The sequence below is a fragment of the Neolamprologus multifasciatus genome, chromosome 7 (assembly GCF_963576455.1).
Source record: "Neolamprologus multifasciatus chromosome 7, fNeoMul1.2, whole genome shotgun sequence".
Classification (NCBI taxonomy): domain Eukaryota; kingdom Metazoa; phylum Chordata; class Actinopteri; order Cichliformes; family Cichlidae; genus Neolamprologus; species Neolamprologus multifasciatus.
Window position 1 is genome coordinate 26069643 of NC_140445.1, and position 24418 is coordinate 26094060.

Consider the following 24418-nt stretch of genomic DNA (forward strand, 5'->3'; position numbering starts at 1 on the left):
AGCAAACACATATTGAGCAACATTCGAGTCCTGTAGCTTGTATCCGAAACTAATACTGGTTAGTTTTTTTGTGGGTTTTTTTTTTAACGCACTTGTTTCTGTCTATGTGGTCAGGACTCCCAAACTATGGCGTCCTTTATCGGGAATTTTTTTATACTACCTCAGTATCACCCAGTTTGACCACTTGCTGTAAATATTAATCCAGGTAAAACTCTAACAATATAATCATTAGTGATGAATGAGTTAGCAAAGATATCATCTACTTAAAGAAAATAGTCTGTGTAAATATTTTAGTGTAAATAATAAGTAAAATTCCAGCAGCAGCAACTCTCGGTCTAAGGAATCATAGGTCGTAATCCTAACTCTATATCGTGGGGGAAAGAATCAAGAAGGACTTTTTCTTAGAAAATTTATTTATTTATTTAATGTACCACTTATAGTGGCTAATGGTTACATTTCTCTGGTTATCAAGACTTGAGAAAACTAATTAACTACTACCATGGGTTAGGGTTAAGATCAATCAATCAATGATGTCGTTGGCTTTTTTTATACTTTGACTCAGGGTTAAAGTACCAAAAATTAAATACTATACAATAATACTTTGTAATTTTTGTTCATTGTCTTCATATTTAGATGTTCTTTTTTAACTGCATGTAATTATTTGAATTTCAGTATGCTAAGTTAAATATTTATCATTTACAAATTGATTATTAATAGCACAGTATCACTTTATTAGTAACTTATTAATGCTTCATCCTTCCTTTCCATACTTAACACCAGCAGGGCCAGTACCTAAGGTTTTCCCCTCTACTACATCATAGTAATACGCTGTTGATGGTAAGTAATGAGCAAGACATTATCTTATTAACCTCAGCTCAGTGTTTGCCATACTCATTCCACTTAAAAGTGTTTAGTATAGTCTATTATCATGTAACACCTCTAAAAACTACAGTTATTAATAGTGTCTCTGTAACTCTTTGATTAAGTTTTTAACTCAGAATCTATCCATCTATCTATCTTCTTTTCTGGATCTGGGTCAACAGAGTCGAAGTCTAAGCAGAGACATATCCCCTCCTAGGCCACCAGGCCAGTGTGTCCTGGGTCTCCCCCATGTCTTCTTCCCAGCAGGACATGCCTAAAAACCCCTCACCTAGGTGGCTATGTGTCTACACGTTAACAGTCTATATGTGTTTTGTGGGCTTGGAGAAGACATTTGACTCCACCAGGGTGTTGCTCATTGTTTCAGTTCCAGTTAGAGCTTGGTTCCTGTGCTGGCAGTAAATCAGGCACATTCCTGGTAGAAGTTGGATCCCACCAAAGCTTCTCTACTAAAGTTTTACTTTTTCAGTATTACTAATGACAGCAACAATAAACAATATTCATAAAGAAAAAGAATAAGATAAAATACATAACTACTTGAGCTAAATTAGGTTGGGTTGCAAAATTCATATAGCAAAGCCAACATATTCATTTTAAGGGGATCATTCAAAGTCAACCAGCTGACCGATTGACTGATGAAGTTGTGTACTGATCATGCATTAAGACCATGAGAAGAGCTATAGGTGGGTGCTGAGTGCACCTTTGGTTGTGAAGTTGTTAAATGAGCTCTGAAAGTACTACTGCCTCAGCATTTCTTATCCATCCATCCACCCGGACTGTGAGAGGAAGCAGGAATACCCGGTGTAGACCCACACACGGGGAGATATGGGGAGAACATCCAAAATCCACGCAGGACCCAAACCCAGGACCTTCTTGCTGTGAGGGGACAGTCCTAACCATGACAGCACTATGCCACCCTAACATAACAGCTACTCTGATGAGAAGTATTGCATATAAAGACTAAAGCCATAGTGCAATATTAATGAGTAAATTTAACCTCTTAAGCCCCAAGCCTACCTGATCTCCTGCTTTTTCAGGGGGCGTTGGGGCTTAAGAGGTTAAACAAAGCAGAATTTTGCCCACTGAGTTTAAGTCACATGTATTTGACACAAAACCCCAGAGCAGTCAATACTGTGGAATTTTCGTTTGGCATGTAAATGTATTTGTAAAAAGTACCGTTTAAATCAACACAATCGCAAAACCAAGATGTTTACACAACACTTAACAAGTCATGTGCTGAAAGCTGGAAAGCTGGAGTTGAATGAACAAACCTTATTTGAGGGAATTTTTACCTGCATGTCAAGTCATTCCCCACGTGGAATATACAGCAGGGTGTCATCCAGACATTATCCTGTGCCAACCTGCATAACATCGAACCATAAAACATTTCTGGGTTTCCCATGTGCTTACCTCTTGCCTGAATCAGGAATATCAACTAATGTGACGAGAAGCTTTATTTTCACAGTCTTTTTCACTTACGGAAGTAAAACAGGTAAAATAGCTGTCTGTCTGTAAAAGGTACTATGACAAAGACACGGTGTTGGCGAGGCAAGGATATTTGAAACACTGACATCACATCTTTTATTTATTTTTCCTTTAAATGTAATTAATTAAAATTATTAATAAGTAAATTATTGTATTCAAAAAGAAAAACAGATGTAATACGGAGAAGTTTTGTCCACAGTGACGACCGTTCACACATGTACTTAACACTGTGACTTCTCTGTGTGACATATCTCTACACGGTTTATTTAAGTTAGCGTTTGTAATGTGAAGTTGCCAGGAAGGTGACAGATGAGAAGTTCCCGCTGCCGTTGTAATTCACTGATGGTACATGATAGCTTGGCTTGATATGAGTCACTGCAGCATGAAACTATCACATAAGTCCCGTTCATTTTGCTTTTGATTCATGAATTCACAAGGGAAAAACTGAAGAAGAACAAGCATGGGATGCTATTTTTCCCGCAAATTCATGGTAGGATCATGTCACACCTGATGGCTCAGGTGGTTCAAAGTCCAAAAACTCCAGCCATGACTAGATGAAATTTCATCTGGCAGTTTAACTTCTGTTTCACTTTCAGGAGAGAAGAAGTTTCAGAATTCATCAAAGTCCACCGCAGCTCCAAGTATATCTCAAACTATATCACTATTAGTGCTAAATTAATGCTATTCCATTCTTCAAATACAAGAATAAAAAAACTGACAGGAATTCATTTTCATTTTGAAAGTCAGTCCCTCTCTCTGCTGGTCGTGTATCCACCATCCACACTGTTAAATAGGAATACTAGGCTACTATATTATTATTATTATTATTATTATTATTATTATTATTATTATTATTATTATTATTATTGCTTTAATATAAACTCCACCACCGGAGTTTACGTATCTTAAATCAAGCCATTCATTCAACGAGTCAACGTGTAACGCTACTATTTAAGTGACCCATGGGAACCAATAGAGGGAGCCAAACTACACCATCTAACTCACTTTAGCCTTCAAGTAATCATTCTGTCCCTTCCTATACTCACTCTGACAAAATCATCATAGATCTGTTTTGTTTTGGTTGATCTTGTCAACTTGCTTTTGTGTTTGTTTTAAAATAAGTGTTTTACAAATGTGACTAAAATGAAAACTGAGATGAAAACCTATTTCCTGTGTTTTAATTGTATTGCAGTCTTTGTTGTTATTGTTTTCTATTATTTATGTTTTATTATTTATTATTTTCATTTCATTCAACTTACTCTTTATATTTCGAATGCAAATAAATGAATGAATAAAACAAAAAAAACATTTAGTTTAGCCGGAAGTAAGACGTCATTTCCTTCCGCTAAAAAAAGCAGTGCGCGTAGCTTTTATTTTGACGATCTACCCCGGAGTCCTTTCCCCAGCATTTAGCTTACAGTCTTCAAAGTGTTTGGGGTATGTAAAGCTTTTATTTTAAGTTCTCCAACTTGTCATGAAATATTAAAGTTTATACGGACAACAGTTTCATTTAGGTTAAAGACAGAGGTCGTGTTGTTATTCGCTAACTTAACGGAGTTGAGGCTTAAAGCTAAAGCTGAAGTGAAGAGACACCGAAGGACTGAATAGGTCACTACATGCTGAAACAAATCCAGTTTGAAGCAGGTGGCTTTTCTAAGCCCGACTCTGGAATTTTGTTTGCTGCTGTGATGAGAGCAGAGCAGCACGTTTGAATGACTGCGTGTTTAATTCACAGAAACGCCAACGCAGCCATGGGTGTACTACTGTCCAAATCCATGGATGACAATATAAAAAAGCAACAAGAATTCATGCTAATGAATGCACGGCTGCAGGTGAGTAAAAGTGCACCCACTCGCACATCACCTCTGACCTCTGCTGTGACATCTTTCACCATCTAGTGAAAGATGGTGAAAGTGAAAAAGCAAAAAAATAAAAGAAGCAGATTTTTTTAAAAAAATTTAACGCATAAAATTGCCCCAAACCTTCCCACCAAAAAGTTTTACCTTCATACTTTGAAATTGTACTAGTTGCAGATGCTGAAATGATGTTGGACTAAGTTTAAATTGTGCACTTGTTAATTTGCATTATTTTTGTATCAGCTCCATGAGTACGGGAGACATCCACAGCAAATGTAGGTCTGCAAACATTTTTAATGTCTCTGACTACAACCAAATCCATTTAGACCCACTACTTAGTTACTCTCTGGAGGAGGTAATTAACCACACTGCTCATTGTCTGAGTAGTGTGATCACTGTGCATTACTTCCTTTCATGTCCCACACACTGACACAAATCCCTATCCTAATGACGACACGCATACCATCTTTCTTTTAGTGTTTAAGTATTAGTACACACCAAAGTCAAAAACCAGCCCAAAGTGATTCCACAGCAGGTACCACTGTGATTCTACTTAAAGAGGAAACTTGCACAGGTAGAAAAAAAGGCTTGTTACCCTGGTGAAGATCATGCTATGGCTTATGGACTGGGGGCATACACTCAGCTTTAACCTCACTCTTGTCACTTTTCTAGCTCTTATTAGTGTGTTAGTAAGATGTGGATCCAAGTTTGTAAAGCAGTTCTGGAAGGTGGGGATACATATTCTAACATGTGGTCTAGTTCGGTGTGTTTTGGAGGAAGGAAGGTTCAGGGTTTAAGTAGTCATCATCATGGGCTGATCCGATTAGAATGAGAATAAGCAGTCAATCATTTACAGGTTTTGTCGTTTTATTGAATAATGGGTAAAGGAAGGAAAGACACACATGGACTGCTATCTCTCAGCTGCCGCCCCATGTGGGAGTGAAGAAAGAGTGAGGGGTAGGTGAGTGCAGTCCTTATATAACGAGTGACAGGTGAGTGCAATTAAGGCAAAGCACCACACCCAATCAAAGGTGAGGAAAAGAAACAAGGTGCATTTGGTGAAGTGAATGTGCTGAAAGGTGAGCCTTTACAACACGGTGCCTGATACAGTTTCAAAAATCCCCCGTGGCTGCTCATATGTATGGTACACATATTTTGAGAATGGACTTCCTAGGAATGAGGAATTGGTGTCATCAAAATGGATTTATAGTGGGGGGGTTTGTTTTCTTTCAAGGAAAAAAAACTGATGCAAATATTTACTGACATTAGAGCATTATAGTGACTTCCATTAAAAAAAGAAAAGAAAGTAGATCTTATTTATGTGAAATTAGAAAACCCGGACACCGACAAATGGGGGAAAAAAAAAAAAGGGTGGGGGGGCATTTTTAGTCACAAAAGGAAGGATTTAAAATTCTTCTGTGGAAATACACCACTGGGCTCAGATGTTCATATTGCTGTCTTAAGCAGGAGGAACTTTCTTTGGAAAGATGGAGTCAAAGAGGGGTCAAAGCTTTCTGAAATCTTTCCAAATTACTGTAACTGTAAGATGCTTTTTTTAAATGCCTATTTTCAATCCCCTGGCAATATTTCAATAGAATTGAAATCTTAGCATTGGTTAGGGACCTCAGGTCTTCTCCTTGAGTCCTTTCTTTGTGGATTTACTAGTGCATTTAGGAACATTACTCCATATCCAATTTTGGACAAATCCTTTTTAAAAGCATGAGAGCATACAGAGTGCCCAAAAGTCAAAGTTTGCAAACATGTAAAAAATAAAAAAACCTAATCCACAAAAAAACCCTAACATGAAATATTTTGTATTTATCAGGAATACCTGCTGCACATATTTCCCGTGTCCCCCTTCTTCCAATGTGTAGATCATGATGATTTGTGTGCATCTGTTTTCAAGTTAGTGTCCCGCTTTGTGTTCATACTTGCACCCCTCACAGTCCTGTCCCAGAGTCAGTCTGCTGCTTGTCTGAGCTTGCCAAAACCAAATCTTTTCCTTTTGATATTCCCACCAGCAGATATGTTTGTCTAGTTTTGAATTACACATCTACACTAATAGGGCTAATTTATCACTTATGGGTTCGTAGCTATCCCATACAAACAGCCTGTAGAAACAGAAAATGGTAAAGAATGCTATACAAAGACCCTGAAGTATTTAATGTAGATGACACATTATCATTATTATTGTTGTTATAAGTGTTCATTATTATAAACACTCATGAGTCATTTGGCATCAGCACAAAAATGAGAGGGAGATGGGGCAGAATATTGAAGGAGCAGTGAATGTGGATGAGTTTAAATAGCATCCAACCATCCAAAGTAACAGTGGGTGGAGACAAGTGTCAGCGGTAATTTGTGATGGATAGTTGCAGACTGAAAGGAAAGATTTTTAAGATGCTATGATGTGTCGTTTGGAAAACTGGAGGTGACAGAGTTGAAGATGTTAAGATTTTTTTGTTTGGAGTGATCATGAAGGACATGATTAGGAATGAGTACATCAGAGGGCCATTTCAGGTTGAGTGCTTTGGAGATAAAGCTAAAAGGCATGGACCTGTGGACAGGAGGGATAATAGATAACTGATGTAGAAGATGGAGCTGCCAGGGTGGAGGAAAAGAAGAAGACAACAGATTTGTGGATATAGTGAAGGAGGACCTGCCAAGGGTTTGTGTGATAGCGGAGCCTGTAGAAATAAGAGCACAGCTGAGCATTCATTACATGATGCAACAAACAAGTAAAACGAACAGTGTTCAAGAAATGTAGCACCTCTTGTCCTCATCAATACACAGTGATGGTGGCAACAGATATAATTATGCAGCTTAATATCAGCATGCACGATGCTCTGATTTATTTTAAAATCATTTTGTTCACATAATGCAGACTGAAAGGAATAGTCTAACTGTAACTAATAATGTGAAACTGGTGGCTGAGCAGAAAAGATGTGCAGTGATCTTTACTTATGTTACGTATTTGTGTATATGGGCATATTGAATTGCTTCATTTTTATAAGATGGAGACCCTGCAGCATCTATGTACTTAGATGCTGGAGTGCGTTTCAGGATACTTTATTCAAATTTAACATCCTCTATCTTCCATTTACTTCCTTTTTTGTGACCCAGATGAAGCCGTCATGAAAGCTGACCTTTCAGCGATCGTGTCACCCCATTTCCCGTTCCTGCAGCTCATACACATGGTGTGGAGGAGCGGGAAATGCTTTCTTTTCATAATTGCATTCTTCACTCATTCACAGCATGTGCCATTAAAGGGGAACACCCTTAAGTGTGCTCAGATTACTCACTAGTTTGTTTCAGCGGACGCTGGCTTTAAAAGAACAAACACTGTCAATTACAGAAGTCACTCCTGTAATTTCCATTGAACTAAAAGAGTGTACAGCCAAGAGTCGATGTCAGGAGTATGAAACACCCAGATTGTGGAGATGAAAAGTTTGTCACTTCCTCCTTCCCTAGAGCGTAGTGTTTGTAGTTGGCATGTTTACAGCAGTGGATTCCAGGGTTTAGTTTCATGACTTATCAAAAATTCCAAAGAAACTTCTCAAGCATACATAGAAGTTTTGTCTGGGCTCCCAACTAATCACATCTCTGTTCACGTAATGTACACTTCCTACAAGTTTTTAGGGGCTTTTTTTTAAAAAGTACTAAGCCTTTGGTGCTTATGGAGATCTCTTTTAAACTGTCTGTACTCTCATAAAACAATTAACTGATGAATCAGATGATTATTACAGCTCTGATCAACAGTAATTGACTGAAATTGATTATAACTGAAAATGAAATCTTACCAAGCAGGGAAAATTTTATTTCATCATTTCTTCTTAATTTGTTTTTGTGTGTCTGTGTGCTCGCGTGCATGTGCCCAGATGGAGCGCCAGATTCTGATGCAGAACCAGATGAGAGAGCGGCAGATGGCGATGCAGATCGCCTGGTCCAGAGAGTTTCTGAAATACTTTGGCAGTTTCTTTGCAGTGGCCACAGTGGGACTAACTGCAGGGTGAGATTCTAACACCTCACAAAGATCTGACACAAACTCACACAGATTCATCTCTGTGTTGTGCTTTTATCTTTCCAGTTAAATATTGTCTTCTATTTATCATAATTTTTCTTTAGAGCTATTAAAAGAAAGAACCCAGGCATGCTGGCTCCTATCATTCCTCTCAGTTTCATATTTGCCTACCAGATGGACAGCGCCTATGGAACGCTTATTAATCGTATGAGAGGTAAAGCTACACACTTACAGGCATCATCATCTTAAGGAAACCTGTTTAACATTTAAAAAGAGGGTGCACAGCTGGGTAAATAAATCCTTATCAAGCATTATATAGTGATTCTTTGCTTTGGTTTTAGAGGATTATTTTACTTTGAACAGCAGAACACAGACTCACTATATCCAGAAAACCCAGCCTCTAATATACAGTTAGGTCCATATATATATATATTTGAATATGTGAATAGTGTCTGTTTACCAAAACAGTTTCCACTTTCCGCTATGATGGGCATCTATATAATGTGTAGACTCCCAGCTTTCATATGAGAAAATCCACATTCAAATTGGATGAAGGTTTTGGAGTTTCGGCCCCTTAACATGTGGCCCCCGCATTTTAAAGGGACAAAAAGTAATTGGACATTTGACTGAAAGGCTATTTCATGGGCAAGTGTGGGCACTTCCTTTGTTATGTCATTATCAATTAAGCAGATAGAAGCCCTGGAGTTGATTTGAGGTGTGGCGCTTGCATTAGCAAGATTCAAATTAATAAATGTTATTTTATTTGTCCAGTTACTTTTGATGTCCTGAAATGATGGGATTGCATTTTAGTTCTCACATCTTTTTGTTCAACCCACTGAATTAAGGCTGACAGTCGGCAGTTCAACTGGATCTGAGTTAATTATATTTAAAGTTGTTATATTTAAAATTAATTGTGGTAATGAACAGAACCAAAATGTCTCTGTCCAAATGGACCTTACTGTTTACCAAATAATGCATCTAAATGTTTAAAAAATATTGTGTTTAGATATTCATTAATTACATTTTTTTAAAAAGTTTGCAGTCACTAATTATACCCATTAAATGTGTTTTTCATGATGTCTTTAGGGGAAGCTGAGAATGTCATGGAGGCTGAAAATGACCGTCTACAGTTACCTCAAGGGACTCCAACCTTTGAGAGCATAGAGAAGGCCCGCCGTGCTAAAAGCAGCCTCAGCGCCTTCTTGGAGAAATAATGTAATTAGTTATTGTCTGACAGCGTGGTTCCAGAGAGGAGCTGCAGCCACTGTACATTTCGTTTTCAACAAACCACAAAGACTAGGAAGTGGCTCACAAAGAAACCTCAGATTTAGCTGTCCAAAACATACCCACTCCCTAAATGCTACACAACTATACTTTATGTAGCATTAAGGTAAAAGCGGCCTCAGCTCCTTCTTGGAGAAATAATGTAATCAGTTATAGAACAAAAGTCCTCTGTCATGGAAAGTTTCAGTGCCTGATTGGTGTATGCCACATGTTGATCCATGAGTTAAGTTTTATTACAGTGTTATAAGAGCATTGTCTGACCACAGCCGATAACTTGTCTCTAAATATTGCACAATTGCAGTTATATCATCAATGTTTTCTTTAGGTTGTTATTTTCCAGGGTTTGCTTTGATTATGTATGATGGACTTGAAGGGAAATTGATAGTAATATTAATCAGTTTATGTTATCTCTCTGGGTTTTTTTGTTATATTTAGATGAACAAGAATACCAGCTGCTTTAAGCCTGGTTCATGAATGTAATGATGATGATTAGGGATGCACCGATACCGATACTGGTATCGGGACCGATACTGTAAAATGTGGTATCAGTTAACTCGTAAAAGTTAACCGATACCACGAACCGATACTAACTTATTTCATTAATCAGAGGGTGGATTGTCATTTTTGTTGTAGTTTTTTAGATTGGCCACTAGGGGGACATCACGCGCTAAACAGGCATAGGGTTAGACGAGTGAGACTGGCGGCTCCAGATAAAAAAAGAGAAACTGGAGGCTGCTGTAGCTAGGCTAAACAAAATGTCAGCAGTGTGGACCGGAACAGCCAACTTTCTCCCAATATTTTATTTTAATTTTTTCAGCATAGAAAACCCCTCAACAAACAAATACAGCTCAGGCGCTGAGATGATAGGACAAGAAATAGCACAATAATAATAATCAATAGGGAAAGACAAAAGAAAGAAAACATTAAAATTAGAAACTACCAGTATCCATAATGAATTAAATGTCATGAATATGTAATAAACAGGGAAATTGCAGTGCCATGGTACATGCTTATACAACGTGAGCTTTCTCGAGGTGAGTACAAAATGGAGTCCAGGATTTTGAGAAAACATTTGCTGCAGGTGTTTGCAGGTATCGAACTTTTTCCAGTTGAATGACAGATAACATGTCATTGAGCCAGACACTGAAGGAGGGAGGAGCAGCGGACTTCCATTCTTTTAGGATAAGTCTTTTCGCAATCATCATTCCGAGGTCGATTGGCACCCGCACAGTCGCAGGGATAGTTCTGGAACGTACACAGCCAAAAACTGCAATTTCTGGATTGGGTGAGATGGAAATCCCATAAGCTTTAGAGTACCAATCAAATATTTTGGACCAAAAATTGGTCAATGAGGGGCAATGCCAGAAAGCGTGAGCCAATGTGCTCTCTGATGTTTTACATCTGTCACATATGGGGGAAGTTGAAGGATAAATTTTGTGTAGCCGAACTTTGGAATAATGTAGCCGATGGACAATTTTAAATTGTATTAATTGATGTCTGCTGTTAACAGAGCAGGAATGAATTTTTGATAGGCATTTGTCCCACATTGATTCTGATATTTCTATGCCCAATTCCTCCCTCCAAGCGTCTCTTATCCTCGTAGTCTGCACTTCAATGCTGTCATCAAACAAATGTACAATTGTAGAAATCAAGTGTTTGGAGTAAGGAGGGCTCAGGAACACCTTAAAAAGGTTATGTTCATGTGGAACATCTTGGTAATTCTTCATACTGGATTGCATAAAATGCCTGACTTGTAGGTAACGGTAAAAATGTGAGTGCGGTAAATCAAATTTTTGCTTAAGCTGATTAAATGATGCAAATTTTCCATCTATATAAAGATCTTTGAATTTGATCAATCCCTTCCCCTTCCAAACATAGTAGGATTTATCATCCCAAGGAGGCAAAAAGGCATGGTTATCACATATTGGTGCCTGCACAGAGGAGTTTGGCAGTTCAAAAAAACCTCTAACTTGGTTTAAAATCCGCACAGATTGTTTCGGAACAAACCCCAGTTTCTTAAGACTCTCAGCCCTCCCTACTTTTGACAAAAGCAGGGCCTCTAGAGAGGAGTCCCTTACAATGCCAGCCTCCATTTTAACCCAAAGGGGGATGTTGAAATCACCAAGATCTGAGGATGTCTGTTGCCAGAAGGTCAAGGCTCTTAGATTTGCAGCCCAGTAATAATGTTTAAATATTGGTAAACTCAGACCTCCCTCCAATTTGGATTTTTGTAGATGTAGTTTTGAAATCCTAGGATTCTTGTTGTTCCATATGTAAGAAGTAATAATTGAGTCCAACTCCTTAAAGAAAGAGGAAGTGAGATAAATAGGAAGATTTTGGCAAAGATACAGAAATCTAGGAAGAGAGACCATTTTTATGGAATTTATACGACCGACCATAGAAAGGGGAAGAATTTTCCATGACTCGATGTTATGCTTTAATGTTGATAAGAATTCAGCAAAGTTCAAGCTAAAAATTAATTTGGGATCTTTAGGAACAGTTAATCCAAGGTATGTGAGATGGTCGTTAACTATTTTGAAGGGAACATTACAAAGAAAACTCGGCGAACCGGTTTTAGATAAAGGCATAAGTTCACTTTTAACCCAGTTAATTGTATATCCTGAAATTTTGCCAAATGAAGTGACCAGATTAAGAAGGGATGGTACAGATTCTTCTGCATTACGCAGGTATAATAGTACGTCGTCTGCGTACAAACTAATAACAGTTTCAACCCCCCCGACCAAGAGCCCTTGTATTTTTGGATGTGCTCTTATCTTAATCGCAAGGGGCTCTAATGCCAGAGCAAATAGAGCAGGGGACAGGGGGCAGCCCTGCTGAACAGAGCGCTGCAAAGGAAATGGCGCTGACCTCTCTCCATTTGTGAGAACTGAACAGATTGGATTTGCGTATACTAATTTTACCCAAGATATAAATATTTCACCAAACCCAAACTTCCGTAATGACTCGAACATATAAAACCACTCAACCTGATCAAAGGCTTTATGTGCATCAAGAGCTAAAATTGCTGCTCCTCCCGAACTACCATGGTCAGAATAGATGGTGTTGAGAAGACGCCTAACATTGAAGAAAGAAAGTCTGCCAGGGATAAATCCTGTTTGATCAGGGTGAATAATGGAGGTCAAGTACTTGTTCAGTCTAGTTGCTAGAATTTTGGTTATCACCTTTCGATCAAAATTTTGAAGAGCAATTGGCCTGAAGTTAGCAGGATCTGAGTCATCTCTGCCTTTCTTCAAGATTAACGAAATATTTGCTTCATACAGAGTTTGGGGTAGTACGCCCCTGTTTTTACAATCACGCATCATCCTAAGCAAGAGTGGAGCAAGACCATCACAAAATTTCTTATAAAATTCTATGCCAAAACCGTCAGGGCCTGAAGCCTTCCCAGATGCAAATGACTTAATAGCAGCTACCACTTCTTGCAATGTAAAGTCTGAATCGAGTTGATCTCTGGCAGCTTCATTTAGCCTAGGCAGACTGAGAGAATCAAAAAAGTCATTCAAGGCAGACAGCTGGGAAGAGTACAACTCCTGATAGAACTCTCTGAAGCGCTTATTAATTTCTATAGGGTTTGTTAGAAAAGCACCAGATTTAGATCTTATTTTGTGAATTGCTCTCGAAGCTTGTGTTCCTTTTAGTTGTTGCGCTAGCAATTTACTGGGTTTGTCTCCTATCTCAAAATGTTTATGTTTCAGCTTCAGTAGTAGATTGGTAACCTGGTCACTCATAATTGCATTGTATTCGTATTTGAGTTTTAATATTTCTCTGTAATCCTCCGGTGATTTAGAATTCTGGTAAGCCCTTTCTAGACGAGGAATGGCACTATTAATTTCAGAAAGTCGCTTCATCTTTTCCTTTTTGAGGCCTGAGCTATAGGAAATAATTTCGCCACGCATTACGACTTTTAATGTTTCCCACGGTGTTGAATCAGAGACCTCTCCGTTGTCATTTGAGTCAAGAAAGTCCTTGAGTTTGGGCGTAATATATTTAATAAACTTTTCGTCACTGAGAAGGGTTGGATTGAAACGCCAGGAATAGTTCACTTTAGGCAAACTTAGACTCAGTGATATAGCTGTGGGACTGTGATCAGAAATCAAAATATTATGATATCTGGAATTTGAAATTTGAGAAATAAGGCTTGAACTGACCAAAAAATAATCAATTCGACTGTAGGATTTGTGGACGCCAGAGTAAAAGGAGTAATCTTTATCAGTGGGATGCTGAAGTCTCCAAATGTCCACTAAATCTCTAGCTTTAGAAAGATTATTCAAAAGCTGCACAGAGGCGATCTCTGGGGGAGGGCGAGTTGACAGCCGATCAAGGTAAGGGTCTAAATAGCAGTTCCAATCTCCTGCTATTACTATATTTGAGTCAGTATCATCCGGTAGCAAGTCAAACACCTTTCTGAAAAACATAGGCTCATCTGTATTTGGACCGTAAATATTTAGTAGGGTTAATGGGAGAGAAGCTATCATCCCTGAAACCATTATGTATCGTCCCTGAGGATCATTGATTACAGATTTTAGTTGGAATGGGACATTTTTCTTAAATAGTATGGCTACCCCCCTGGCATGTGATGTAAAGGGTGACTGATATATTTGAGATATCCAGTTACATTTTAAAACATGCCGCATTGTAGATTTTATATGGGTTTCTTGCAGAAAAATTACATCTGCGCATAGAGATTTCAAATGTTTAAATACTTTACCCCTTTTGACAACTGAACCGAGTCCTCTAACATTCCATGATACAAGCTGCAAATCTCTGTTTCCTGTTTGTATACTAGCCTGTGACCTAGCCATTATAGTGGGGAAAAAAAGAAAAATGATAAGGAGTGACATTGTACATACAAAATGACTGAAAGTCATAAACTGGCAGTAATGAAACTAGTGCACATGAGCTGTAGAACAAGAACAAATCAAAACATAACCCACCCTTTCCCCCAAAAACGCGTCCCCTCTTCACTTCGAAGGGAGCTGCCGGGCAAATGGCAAGATATCTTCACGCCCACCACTCAGAATAAAAACATAAAAGTGCTGCGAATTACCACCACCATGTAATAGAAAAAGCAAACATCATTCACTGAGAAAATGTTACACCAGTAAGGATGTCTCATCTAAAGTTGTTGGTATAATGTTGTACTTGAAAGTCCAAAGCCAGTTCTCAGCATGGTGTCTTTTAAAGTTAGAAGTCTTAATATTGCTCAGGTATTCCTGCAGTCAGAATCACTACAGTTACCTTACACTGAGACCTTAATTTCTCATAGTCTACCCGTGTCCTTTAATGCAGCGTGCCGCCTCATCTGCGTCGTTGAAGATTGACGGTGCTTGTCCGTCACGCCAGTATACATAGAGCCTTGCCGGGTAACGTAGTGTGTGCTTGATTCCATCACTGCGCAGGGTTTGCATCACACCATTAAAAGCGCGACGCTGGTTCATCACTTCGTTGGTGTAGTCCGGAAATATCATCACCTTGTTTCCTTTGTACTCGCAGCCTTTTTGCATCCTGCAGCGACGCAGGATCAGCTCCTTCTCCTGAAAATGATGAATGCAGGCCAGGATGGTGCGTGGTTTAGCACCAGCAGTTGGTTTCGCTTGTAGTGCGCGGTGTGCACGATCAACTTTAATCGGATGTGGAAAGTGCTCCTTTCCCAGCAACTCCGGGATAAGCCTAGAAACAAAGTCAGTGGGCATACCTTTTTCCTCGTCCTCAGGTATGCCGACAATTTTGATATTGTGTCTGCGAGAGCGGGCCTCTAAGTCCTGGAGTTTGATTTTGAGTTGGTTGGCGTGCTGAGTTAGGTCCGAACATTTGGCTTCTAGCGCTTCTACGCGCTCGTCCAAGGCACACGTCGCTTGTTCTTGACTTTCCATGCGGTTTTTCATCTCTTTCTGCTCCGAAAGGAGCGACTGAAAGCTAGCCTCAAAAGTATCAAACCGCTCATCAATCTTCCCCATTATAGACGTGGCCATTTCCCGACACATCTCCTTGCATAGGGTGTAGGTTCTGTCTTCGTGGGGGCCAGCCTCTGGTTCGGTAGGGCTACTGGTGCTAGCATTAGCCCCGCTAGCGGTGTTGCTAACATAGCCCTCGATGGTTTTATTCTTGCTCGGAGGGTTCGTTTTCGGTCTCATTGCGCAAAAATGGACAGCGTAGATCAGCCTGGAAACATTCACCCGCAGAAAATATCCGCCTGTGTAAGAATTTATGGTGGTGTTGAGTAAAAATCTGAGTTTTGGTGGAGAGCTCCGAAAAGCACGTCTACATCCTACCGCCGCTCACTAGCGCCCCCGGAACAGCCAACTTTAACTCGGGTTTTGGAAAAGCGATGAAAAATGTCAAGAGAAAATCCACGGGCAGTTAAAATAACAGAGGCTCTGACTTATTGCTCTGGATGACCAGCCAATGCCGGTCGTGGAAAACATAGGATTGCACCGTCTTCTCAGCATACTCGAGCTGCGATATAAAATTCCCAGCCGCCCACACATCAGGGAGATAATGGTGCCAAAACTTTCTAAAGAGGTAAAGACAAGCAGTGTGTGCGATGTCAGTCCTTGGTTTAACGGCGCAGTGGACTGATGATCCAGGGCAGATGGGGAGTTCGTTCGTCAATGCCAAATACTTTCGTTATTTTGTTTGTTTGTTTATAATATGGACACTCTGCAATAATTTAAAAGTTTATTTTATTCTCAAACCTAATTTGTATTTATTTTATTCCAAACAGAAGTGTTTATTTATTATTCTGAAAGCTCGAGACAGTGCCAATAGTTCAGTGATATTTTGTTAGATTACAATGTGGAGACTCTGCAATAATTTAAGAGAAGTGCTTATTTTTCACTTGAAATTTTTTTGTGGTCATTTTTATTAAGATATTATTTATTATCGGCAGAGAATAAAATAAAACCTGTCTTCCAATTCATTGCGTGTGTGTGTGTGTGTGTGTGTGTGTGTGTGTGTGTGTGTGTGTGGTTTTTGTAAGTATCGGTTTTTGTACTCTGTATTGGCAAGTACTCAGATCCAAGTATTGGTATCGTATCGGTTTGAAAAAATTGGTATCGTTGCATCCCTAATGATGATTGAACAAAGTGGTAAGACAATGATTGTTGACTTTCGTCAAAGCTGCAATTAGACCAGTGGAGAACAGAAATTCTCTTAAACACTCTTATGTGTAATACGTCGCCTTTAAAAAGCTCCTGAAACATGTGTCTCGTCAGATGACTGTTGCAGGTCAGTTATACACTTGCCTCTGTTTAGATGATAGACCGTATGCAAAAGATGGACGTAGCATCCAAACCCTCCACTTTTTCTCCTTTACATTCAGCTCCTGCTGTCCTGGAACAGCAAAGGCTTGCCCTTTCTTTCTCATTTCAGTGGCTACAATCCATCCTTTGTATTCAGTCTGCGGTTCTTTTCTATCCGGGTCATAAACGTGTTACTTTCTAAGAAGCTTTGTTTTGATGAAATCTAAATTAGATTTCTGCGGCCCTCTGCCAGGCTGGTAACTTTTGCAGTTGCCGATAACCAACAGCTGAAGTGATCAAAATGTAATGGTGCATCATTGGTAAAGATTCTCAGACATTTGTATTGACAGCTAAAATGTATTATTTTCAACACTAAAATTTTAATTATAGGTGTGAGGGAGCTTCAATACAAAGCTGTTGGACCTCCAACTTTTTTTAAGCCATCACAGTAGATTTAATGCAGAATAATCCAAGGTGCTGATATTTATACTTTGTGTTTGACATCTGGAAAAAAATTTAAATTAATAAAAAAAGAAAATTGAAAAGATTTTAGTGTCCGAATTGATCTTTGTGACAAGGACACCCCCTGAATGCAAAGCTGTAGAGCAGGGATGTCAGTGTTTCTGTTAATGTAATGAGATCTTTTAATCTCAAAGAGCAGCAACTTAAGCAGTATGTGGGGGTTTTTTTTTGTTTGTTTGTTTTTAACATGATAATGAAATGCTGCATAGTAAATGACATTTCTCAGGATGACTCTTTGGGCTTAAATTGTTAGAAGTTAATGTGTAAAGTTATGTCCTCTTTCATATTTTCCACAGCCGTTCAGTGGACTGGAGTGGAGCGTATTTCACAGTTTGAGTGTGAGAGAATTCCCCGACAGAGAAACAGTGAAACTAGCAGAGCCAGAGCTCAGCAAAGGCCAGAAATGTTATAGATCCTACTTTTGGCATCCTCAAAACATGCTGGCACTCCATCTTCTTGTGAGCCTTTGAGGGTCGGCCTCTGTTTCCTCCCAAAGTTGTGGGGGCCTGCTGCATCCTCCACATAATATCTGTGTGGCAACACACGATGTCTACCAAGAAGAAGGAGAGGAGGCGACGCAAGCAGGACAAGCCGAAACAGTTGAAGGCACAGGTGCAGACAGGAAGCTTTCAGGAACCTGTGTCTGAGCCAGGCTTGCTGCACAAGTGTCTCCTGAACAGCTACCTGCATGATGTAGTCATGTTCAAACAGCAGCTAAGGCCACAAGAAATAGCCTGCTATTGGTTAAAGAAAAAAAGGGTGCATGTTTTTCTCCTAATTAGTGTTGCTGTAGGAGTATGGAATCTATTTGTTCAAATTGTAAATAGTGTGCATTAAGTGTTCTTTTTTGTATATTTGTTTATTCTTTATAAACCTCATATGTTCGTAATTGTATAGGTTGAATTTTATGTACGCAGAAAAAAAACTCACTTCACATTTGACATTTAAAGTGTTTTATTTAAAGTTTGTCAACAAGTTTCTCAAATAGTGACAGATATCACTCTGCCCTTTGAGTAGCTGCCCTCTCCCTCTCTTGCTCCCTAGTCAGAGCCAGTCTCTCGCTGTCTTCCTCTCTTTCTGGTTGGTCCTTTAAAAACGGTAGGATAGCCTGGCTGTCCCTGGGCCTCTTCCTCAACACTTCTGTAGAAGGGGTCGAGGGTGTAGTGCGGATTGCATCACCTGTAGTGAAAGTCAGGTTTGCTGGTAGACTTATTGAGTGCTGCCGCTGGAACACAGCATCCATCATTAGGGCTGGGTATCGTCACTGATTTCTAGAATCGATTCTATTCCGATTCACAAGGTCCCGAATCAATTCAATCCACGATTTGATTCCATTCAATTCAATTCTATTTGATTTGGGAAAATTTTGCCTCAGACAGTCAGAAATATTATAATTCAGATCAGTACATTTACATATTTTTTGTATCTATAAAAAGGAAGCTGACACACGCAAGACTTTATCAAAGGTGTGAGCATCACAGCAGATGCCTTTGTGTCAAAGTAGCTGAAGATAAAACACAGAAAAAACATGAAGGTGATTTTCCTGGCCTGGGATTGTATAAAAATATTCTGCAGTACATCAAAAACGAAAGAAAACCATTAATCAACATCATCTCTGAAGTTACAGTGGTTTTATTAGAGACACGGCTAAGCGTTTTGCATTTTTGCATTTTAAAAAGTTTAAATTTGTTCAGAAGCCTATTGAATGGCAGAAATTAGGCTTTCTTTTCAGAAGTAAGTAAAAGGGACAAAAAACAGCGGCCGACAGCGCTGTAAACAACGGTAGACAGACAGATTTTTAGACGGGAAACTGTTCTTGAAGTACAGAGAGAGTGAGAGCTGTGCATGAAGTGTGATTTTATCGTGGTAGAAGCAAAACAGCAAAGTCAGAGAGAATTCATGACGATGTTTATGTGAAGCGTGGTTTGGATCTTCTTTTGCTGCTGATTCGGTCAATATTGTTTGGAGAGAGATCAAACTAACAGCTTTAGAATCAGCGCAAAAAGGTCATAAACACAAAGCGTGGACCCGCCGAAACATCAGAATCAGCGAGCTGTCGGCTTTCAGCCCCGACCGTGTCCATGCCGTCGGGTGAGAAAGGCGACATCTCACTGATTCTGATCCGTGGGTCCGCGCTTTGTGTTTACGTCTTTGTGCAGAATCCGTGTTCCTGCTCTCATTTACTGTTTTAGCTGATTGGTGGTTGTTGAAATTTTGTTTTGTTTTAACCTGAGATTCTGGCGTTTTGGGCAAAATGAATTTATATTAAAAAATCGATTCAGGATTTTAATGAATCGATATCACGTTATCCAAGCCAGAATCGATTTTAATCGATAAATCGATTATCAAAACCCACCCCTATCCATCATATTGTACCGCTGCCAGGTGGTGGCAGTCGGGCTACCTGCCTCTACACCCTTCCCTGTAGATGGGTCCCTAAGAAAATATGTATTAATTGCTATATTATCACAGTTACACTGACTGTATTATTAAATTCCAAAGTACATTTTGTTAAAAAAAAGAAGAAGAGGAATCCATTTAAGGAATGGTAAACAAGTAAAGTATTTTTTTAAACCAATCGAAGGAATCAGATAGGAACGGGTACATTACCTTGTATTTGGCCTTCAGGTTGTTCCACGTTCTTTTTTTTTTTGCTTGTTTGGCTGTAATAGCCTGAAGAGCTAACAAAGTCCCTGAGGGAAAATAATGTGGCACTGTCACTTCAATAGGTATTTATCATAACAGACGTGTTGCTCTAATCCTTCCCTAGAACACAGGGAGCACTCAAAATCAGTACTTACTCCCATCTAGTCTTGCCGGAATTTCTCCTTCCAGTAAAAAAAGGCTCTGATTTGCTGCCTGCCACTCAGTGAGAGCCCATGTTTCCTCACGTGTCCTTTGATTAAAATATAAACGTTAAATATTCCATAATAGTAATAAGTCAAGCAAAGAACAGCTTTTATAATAGGGAATAATGAGCAAAACAATCAGGTGCTCGATTGAAACTTAATGTTCATAGAAACTTCAAATGAATTGAAGATAAGATTTTTAAACATTATATAGGACAGTGTAACATTTGTGTGAACGACTGGCTATTAAAAATACCAAGGCGATTTATATCAGAGCCTTTAAAGATTGTGGCAAATTTCCAAATGAAATGTCGAGATAAGGCCGTTTTCATCGGGCACACTGAACCTCGTGCTTGCTATTTGGCAGGCAAGGCATCTCCCAAAAAAAAGCACAAGGAATTTATAAGTAGGGTTTCTACTGTTAAATGTACTAAACATTAGAATTTTAAATACCTATATTCTCACATAAAATGCATTGAAAATACACTGCATATTACAACTATAGAAGTATTTAACTTTTGTGGGTCTTCTCCTCAACCGTTTCCACAGAAATCTTGCGAAATGGATTCTGGGATATTTGGCTGTACCACCGAGTCCACCCAAGTCACCACTGATGCATGCTTGACAAAACGAGAGGAGTGAGAACACATCTGGGAATTTTTAGCGTACTCAGCTTGATGTCTACTTTGAATTGGAAAAATACTTGGTCTGCGACTGACGATGTATCACAAGTCCACGAGAATGCAATTACACACAAGTACGCCTAGTCTCAGATCATTTCATCCATATTTATGAGCAACATTTTAACTTCTTTAACTCTGGAGTGATGAGCTCCAACAGTATGCTTGACATTTGCTCAGATAGGACAAAAGAACAATGAAACAGACCAGTCTTTGGTTGTGAATGGTTGCAGTTAATTGTAAGATTGGACTAAGTCAAGATTTTTTTACACACATTAAATTGTCATAAAGTCATACAAACCTTTTTGACAAGTTCTGAATAGATCTGCAACATATTTAATTATTTGTGCATCTATAATATGCATCTTTTGGAAATTGAATACATAAAGACTATATTTGGTTGTTTTAATCACAACGGTTTTAATATACTGATTGAAAAACTGAAGAGGTTTTTTTTTTTAATTGTTGTTGTGTCATTTAAGTGTAGATACTTACATATCCTGTGCCACGGCAGTCCCCTAAACGTGGAAACTAATCTGCTATTGACGATGCCAAAATTGCCTTCATCTCTGAAGTTGGACAAGCAAAAACTTATGTAAATTTCTTCTAAAATAAACAATACATAAAGGAGAAGCTTTTGTATTTTGAGCAGGGTCTGATCGTAGCCAACATTCTCAGCCTCAGCAGCTAATACTTTTAACAACTTAGCCTTGCATGTTAACTAAAAACCAAAAGGCTAACACAAACTATATCTGTAAGGTGTTAAATTACTGTTTTTTACTTTGAGTACATGTAAACTTCGAGCTTAAAGCTCCCCAGGTTTGAGAGCGAAGTTGGTGGCTATATATAGGTGGTGTATTAGCAGTATAAATACGTATGTTGCACTCCGCATCATGTTTTCATTGGTTTCGACTAGTAGCAAGCTGCCCTTTGCGCAGTCTAGTGAATGACGTGCAGGATAAAAACGGGTCAAAGTGCCATTTATCTTTATTTTTAAATCTAAAAGGGATGAATTATCTTTGCTTTTAACTGTTAAACTTGAAAATATGTTACGGTACCAACAACGGTGCACAATTTAGGATAAGTTAAATTATTAAATTAAATACTGTAGTTTAGATAGACTGTACTCCTTTTTCTTGTCTTTTTTTTTTACCTTTTATTTAACAAATGCTGTATAGCAACACGATCTCATTCTTACTTTGTTCTAGATGCAGAGATCTCTAAATAATTTGTCAAACCTAACAACCTCAGCCTCATTTCAAATAATACATTTAGAGCACCATATTAAGCATTTTTTTAATATAAATAACTATAGTTTTCTTTATTGCAAGCCAGCTGTTGTTATCTGTCAAAAGCCCTTTCATGAGTAGGTAAAATTCTAGAACATTCTTACCCTAATTGTAATGATCAAAAGTAACCCTATCACTTTCAAACTTTTAGAATTGAGTTTTTACATAGCATGTTTTAATTCATTGTAGAAGAAAGTCGAGTTATATCTTATCAGGTGAAAGTCTAGTTGAAAGTGGCTGTTTGTGAAAAAATGATGTGGCTTCTTCTGAGGCTTGTCTCTAATCCAACGAATTGGTTAAAATTTGACCCAATATTTGATCAAAGCTACCCGACCTATGACCCAATAGAAATACCCAAGCTGTGGAGTTAATTAAAGAGCCCGACACATCACCAACCCTACTGCTGAGTCACAACTGAGTCAACCAATATTTCGGCAAACTAAACCCTAAACTAAACCCAACCTATGACTCTACATCTTTTACTCAGAAGTTGAGTTATGAAACTCAGCACTAATGAGATAGATCACTCTTTTTAAATCAATTCTTTACTTTTGTATTTTAACTTATACTCATTTCTCGGTCCATCTGAATATCTGGAATTAGAGAGCAACGGTTTACATCAGCAGCTCTTATAGGGTGGGTGGGTAGGTGGGCACGTACATACATACATACATAGAATATTATTTTATTATGTATCCATTTTTCTGACCCGCAGGAGTAAGCCTGTGTCTTGTTCTGTGTCTGCATGACAAAGTTTCCGGTTTCAAAGTCTTGATCAAGACTTTGAAACCGGAAACTTTGAAATTTACTGTGACGTCATAGAAAAACTCACGCAGTCACCACAGTCATTTAAAAATATTTAGGACGGCCGCACGTAGACAACAGTTTTCCTTAATCTTGCGCTTGTAGTTAGCAAATATAAATAAATCACGTCTTTCAATCGCCACAGTCACGAGCAGTTTTAAACTGCGGAAAAAATGCACGACTGGTTTCCACGGTAACCAGATTGTTGCCGTCGGCACGTGTTCACCTACACCTGGTGACATCACACAGAGAAAGCTTCCCTTTGATCCCAAAAACCCTTAAACAGACCTTTGAGTCGCATGATAACACACGCTAAAAGCTTGTTTGAGCGCTATAACGCAGTACTGCAAGAATTAAGGAAAGAAATAGAGAACTCATCATCTGTAAACATGTCGAACTCCGTTTGGGGCGCGATTTGCACTGTGGGCACTTATGCTCACAAAATTATGAGAAAAACGTTGGGATTTGATGACCAACCTTCACCCACTGCTGACCAAACTGTATGCGAGGCACCTGAAGTTCGCTGTGGTAACCAAATTTTACACGCGGAACATGAGGTACTTTTGCCAGATCAGCATATACCTGAACATAATCAGAATAGCGGTTTAAAGCAAGTGTGTGAAATTCTTCACCCTGAAAATATACAGCAGCAGCCTTCTGTGATTCAAAGACATCAGCGATGGGAAAATTCAAATCGAGATGCATCAGACCCTGCTGAACCCAGGATCTCAGACCTAAGACCTAGTCAAAGAGTCTCAGAACACCATGATGAAATTGTGAACAGAGACAGGCCTCCTTTGGAAGGGAGAGAAGAACATAATGGGATTCCTCATAGAGAGGTTTCTATCACCAGGAGAGGAACTGGATTTTTAGGACAATCCATTACCACAGTGTCTAACATGTGCAAGTCAGCAACTGAGGCCATTTGTCACAGGTTCTCGCTAGTAGTTGAAGAGGTCAGACAATATGTGGCAAAGCTGATGTCACGTGCTGTAGGAAGTATTTGCGTTTGCCTTTGCATTTTATTGTTCTTGGTCAACAAAATTCAAGCTATATTAATTTATTTACTTTCATTTTTAACACAATACCTTTAATTTTCCTCTATGGAAATGGAAAAGGTGAAGACAAACCTAATGTCAGTGCCAACTTTATTTGGCTCTAACTGGACTATGACAATTTTAATAGGGAAATAACTAATAATTGGGTTATAATGCGGTTAATTAGGCTCTTACCATCTCAGTCATGCAAACAACAGTTGAAAACCCAGCCAGTCACGGCAGATGGCTGCTCCTTCCTGAGCCTGGTTCTGCTGGAGGTTTCTTCCCAACGGGGAGTTTTTCCTCCCCACAGTTGCCAAGTGCTTGCTCATAGGGGATCATCAGATTGCTGGCCTTGTCTCTAATACTGTAGGGACTACCTTACAGTATTAGAGACAGGCAGCTGTTGTTTGCATTCAAAGCCACATAAATAAACTTGAATTCTCAATTAAA

General features: G+C 38.9%; 1 protein-coding gene across 3 annotated transcripts; it reads left to right on the forward strand.

Moving 5' to 3' along the window:
- The first annotated feature begins 813 nt into the window (after nt 1–813).
- plgrkt (plasminogen receptor, C-terminal lysine transmembrane protein) lies at nt 814–24418 on the forward strand. Of its 3 annotated transcripts, XM_085165585.1 has the most exons (6): nt 3673–3801; nt 4100–4196; nt 8099–8229; nt 8346–8455; nt 9328–9456; nt 17603–24418. In XM_085165585.1, exons 2-5 carry the CDS (start codon nt 4116–4118, stop codon nt 9453–9455), a joined length of 450 nt encoding a protein of 149 aa, XP_085021711.1. In that variant the 5' UTR covers nt 3673–3801; nt 4100–4115; the 3' UTR covers nt 9456; nt 17603–24418. The 3 variants fall into 3 exon arrangements, with proteins under 3 accessions (XP_085021714.1, XP_085021711.1, XP_085021713.1); XM_085165588.1 differs by lacking the exons at nt 3673–3801; nt 17603–24418 and adding an exon at nt 814–837 and having other exon boundaries at nt 9328–10016; XM_085165587.1 differs by lacking the exons at nt 3673–3801; nt 17603–24418 and adding an exon at nt 3822–4008 and having other exon boundaries at nt 9328–10016.

What these genes read in the sequence shown, in the direction of transcription:
- plgrkt (XM_085165588.1), top strand. Translation starts at nt 4,116, where the DNA reads ATGGGTGTACTACTGTCCAAATCCATGGATGACAATATAAAAAAGCAA. An exon ending in ACAGTGGGACTAACTGCAGG is followed by an intron (nt 8,230 to 8,345) that starts GTGAGATTCTAA and finishes ATTTTTCTTTAG; the next exon opens with AGCTATTAAAAGAAAGAACC. An exon ending in GCTTATTAATCGTATGAGAG is followed by an intron (nt 8,456 to 9,327) that starts GTAAAGCTACAC and finishes TGATGTCTTTAG; the next exon opens with GGGAAGCTGAGAATGTCATG.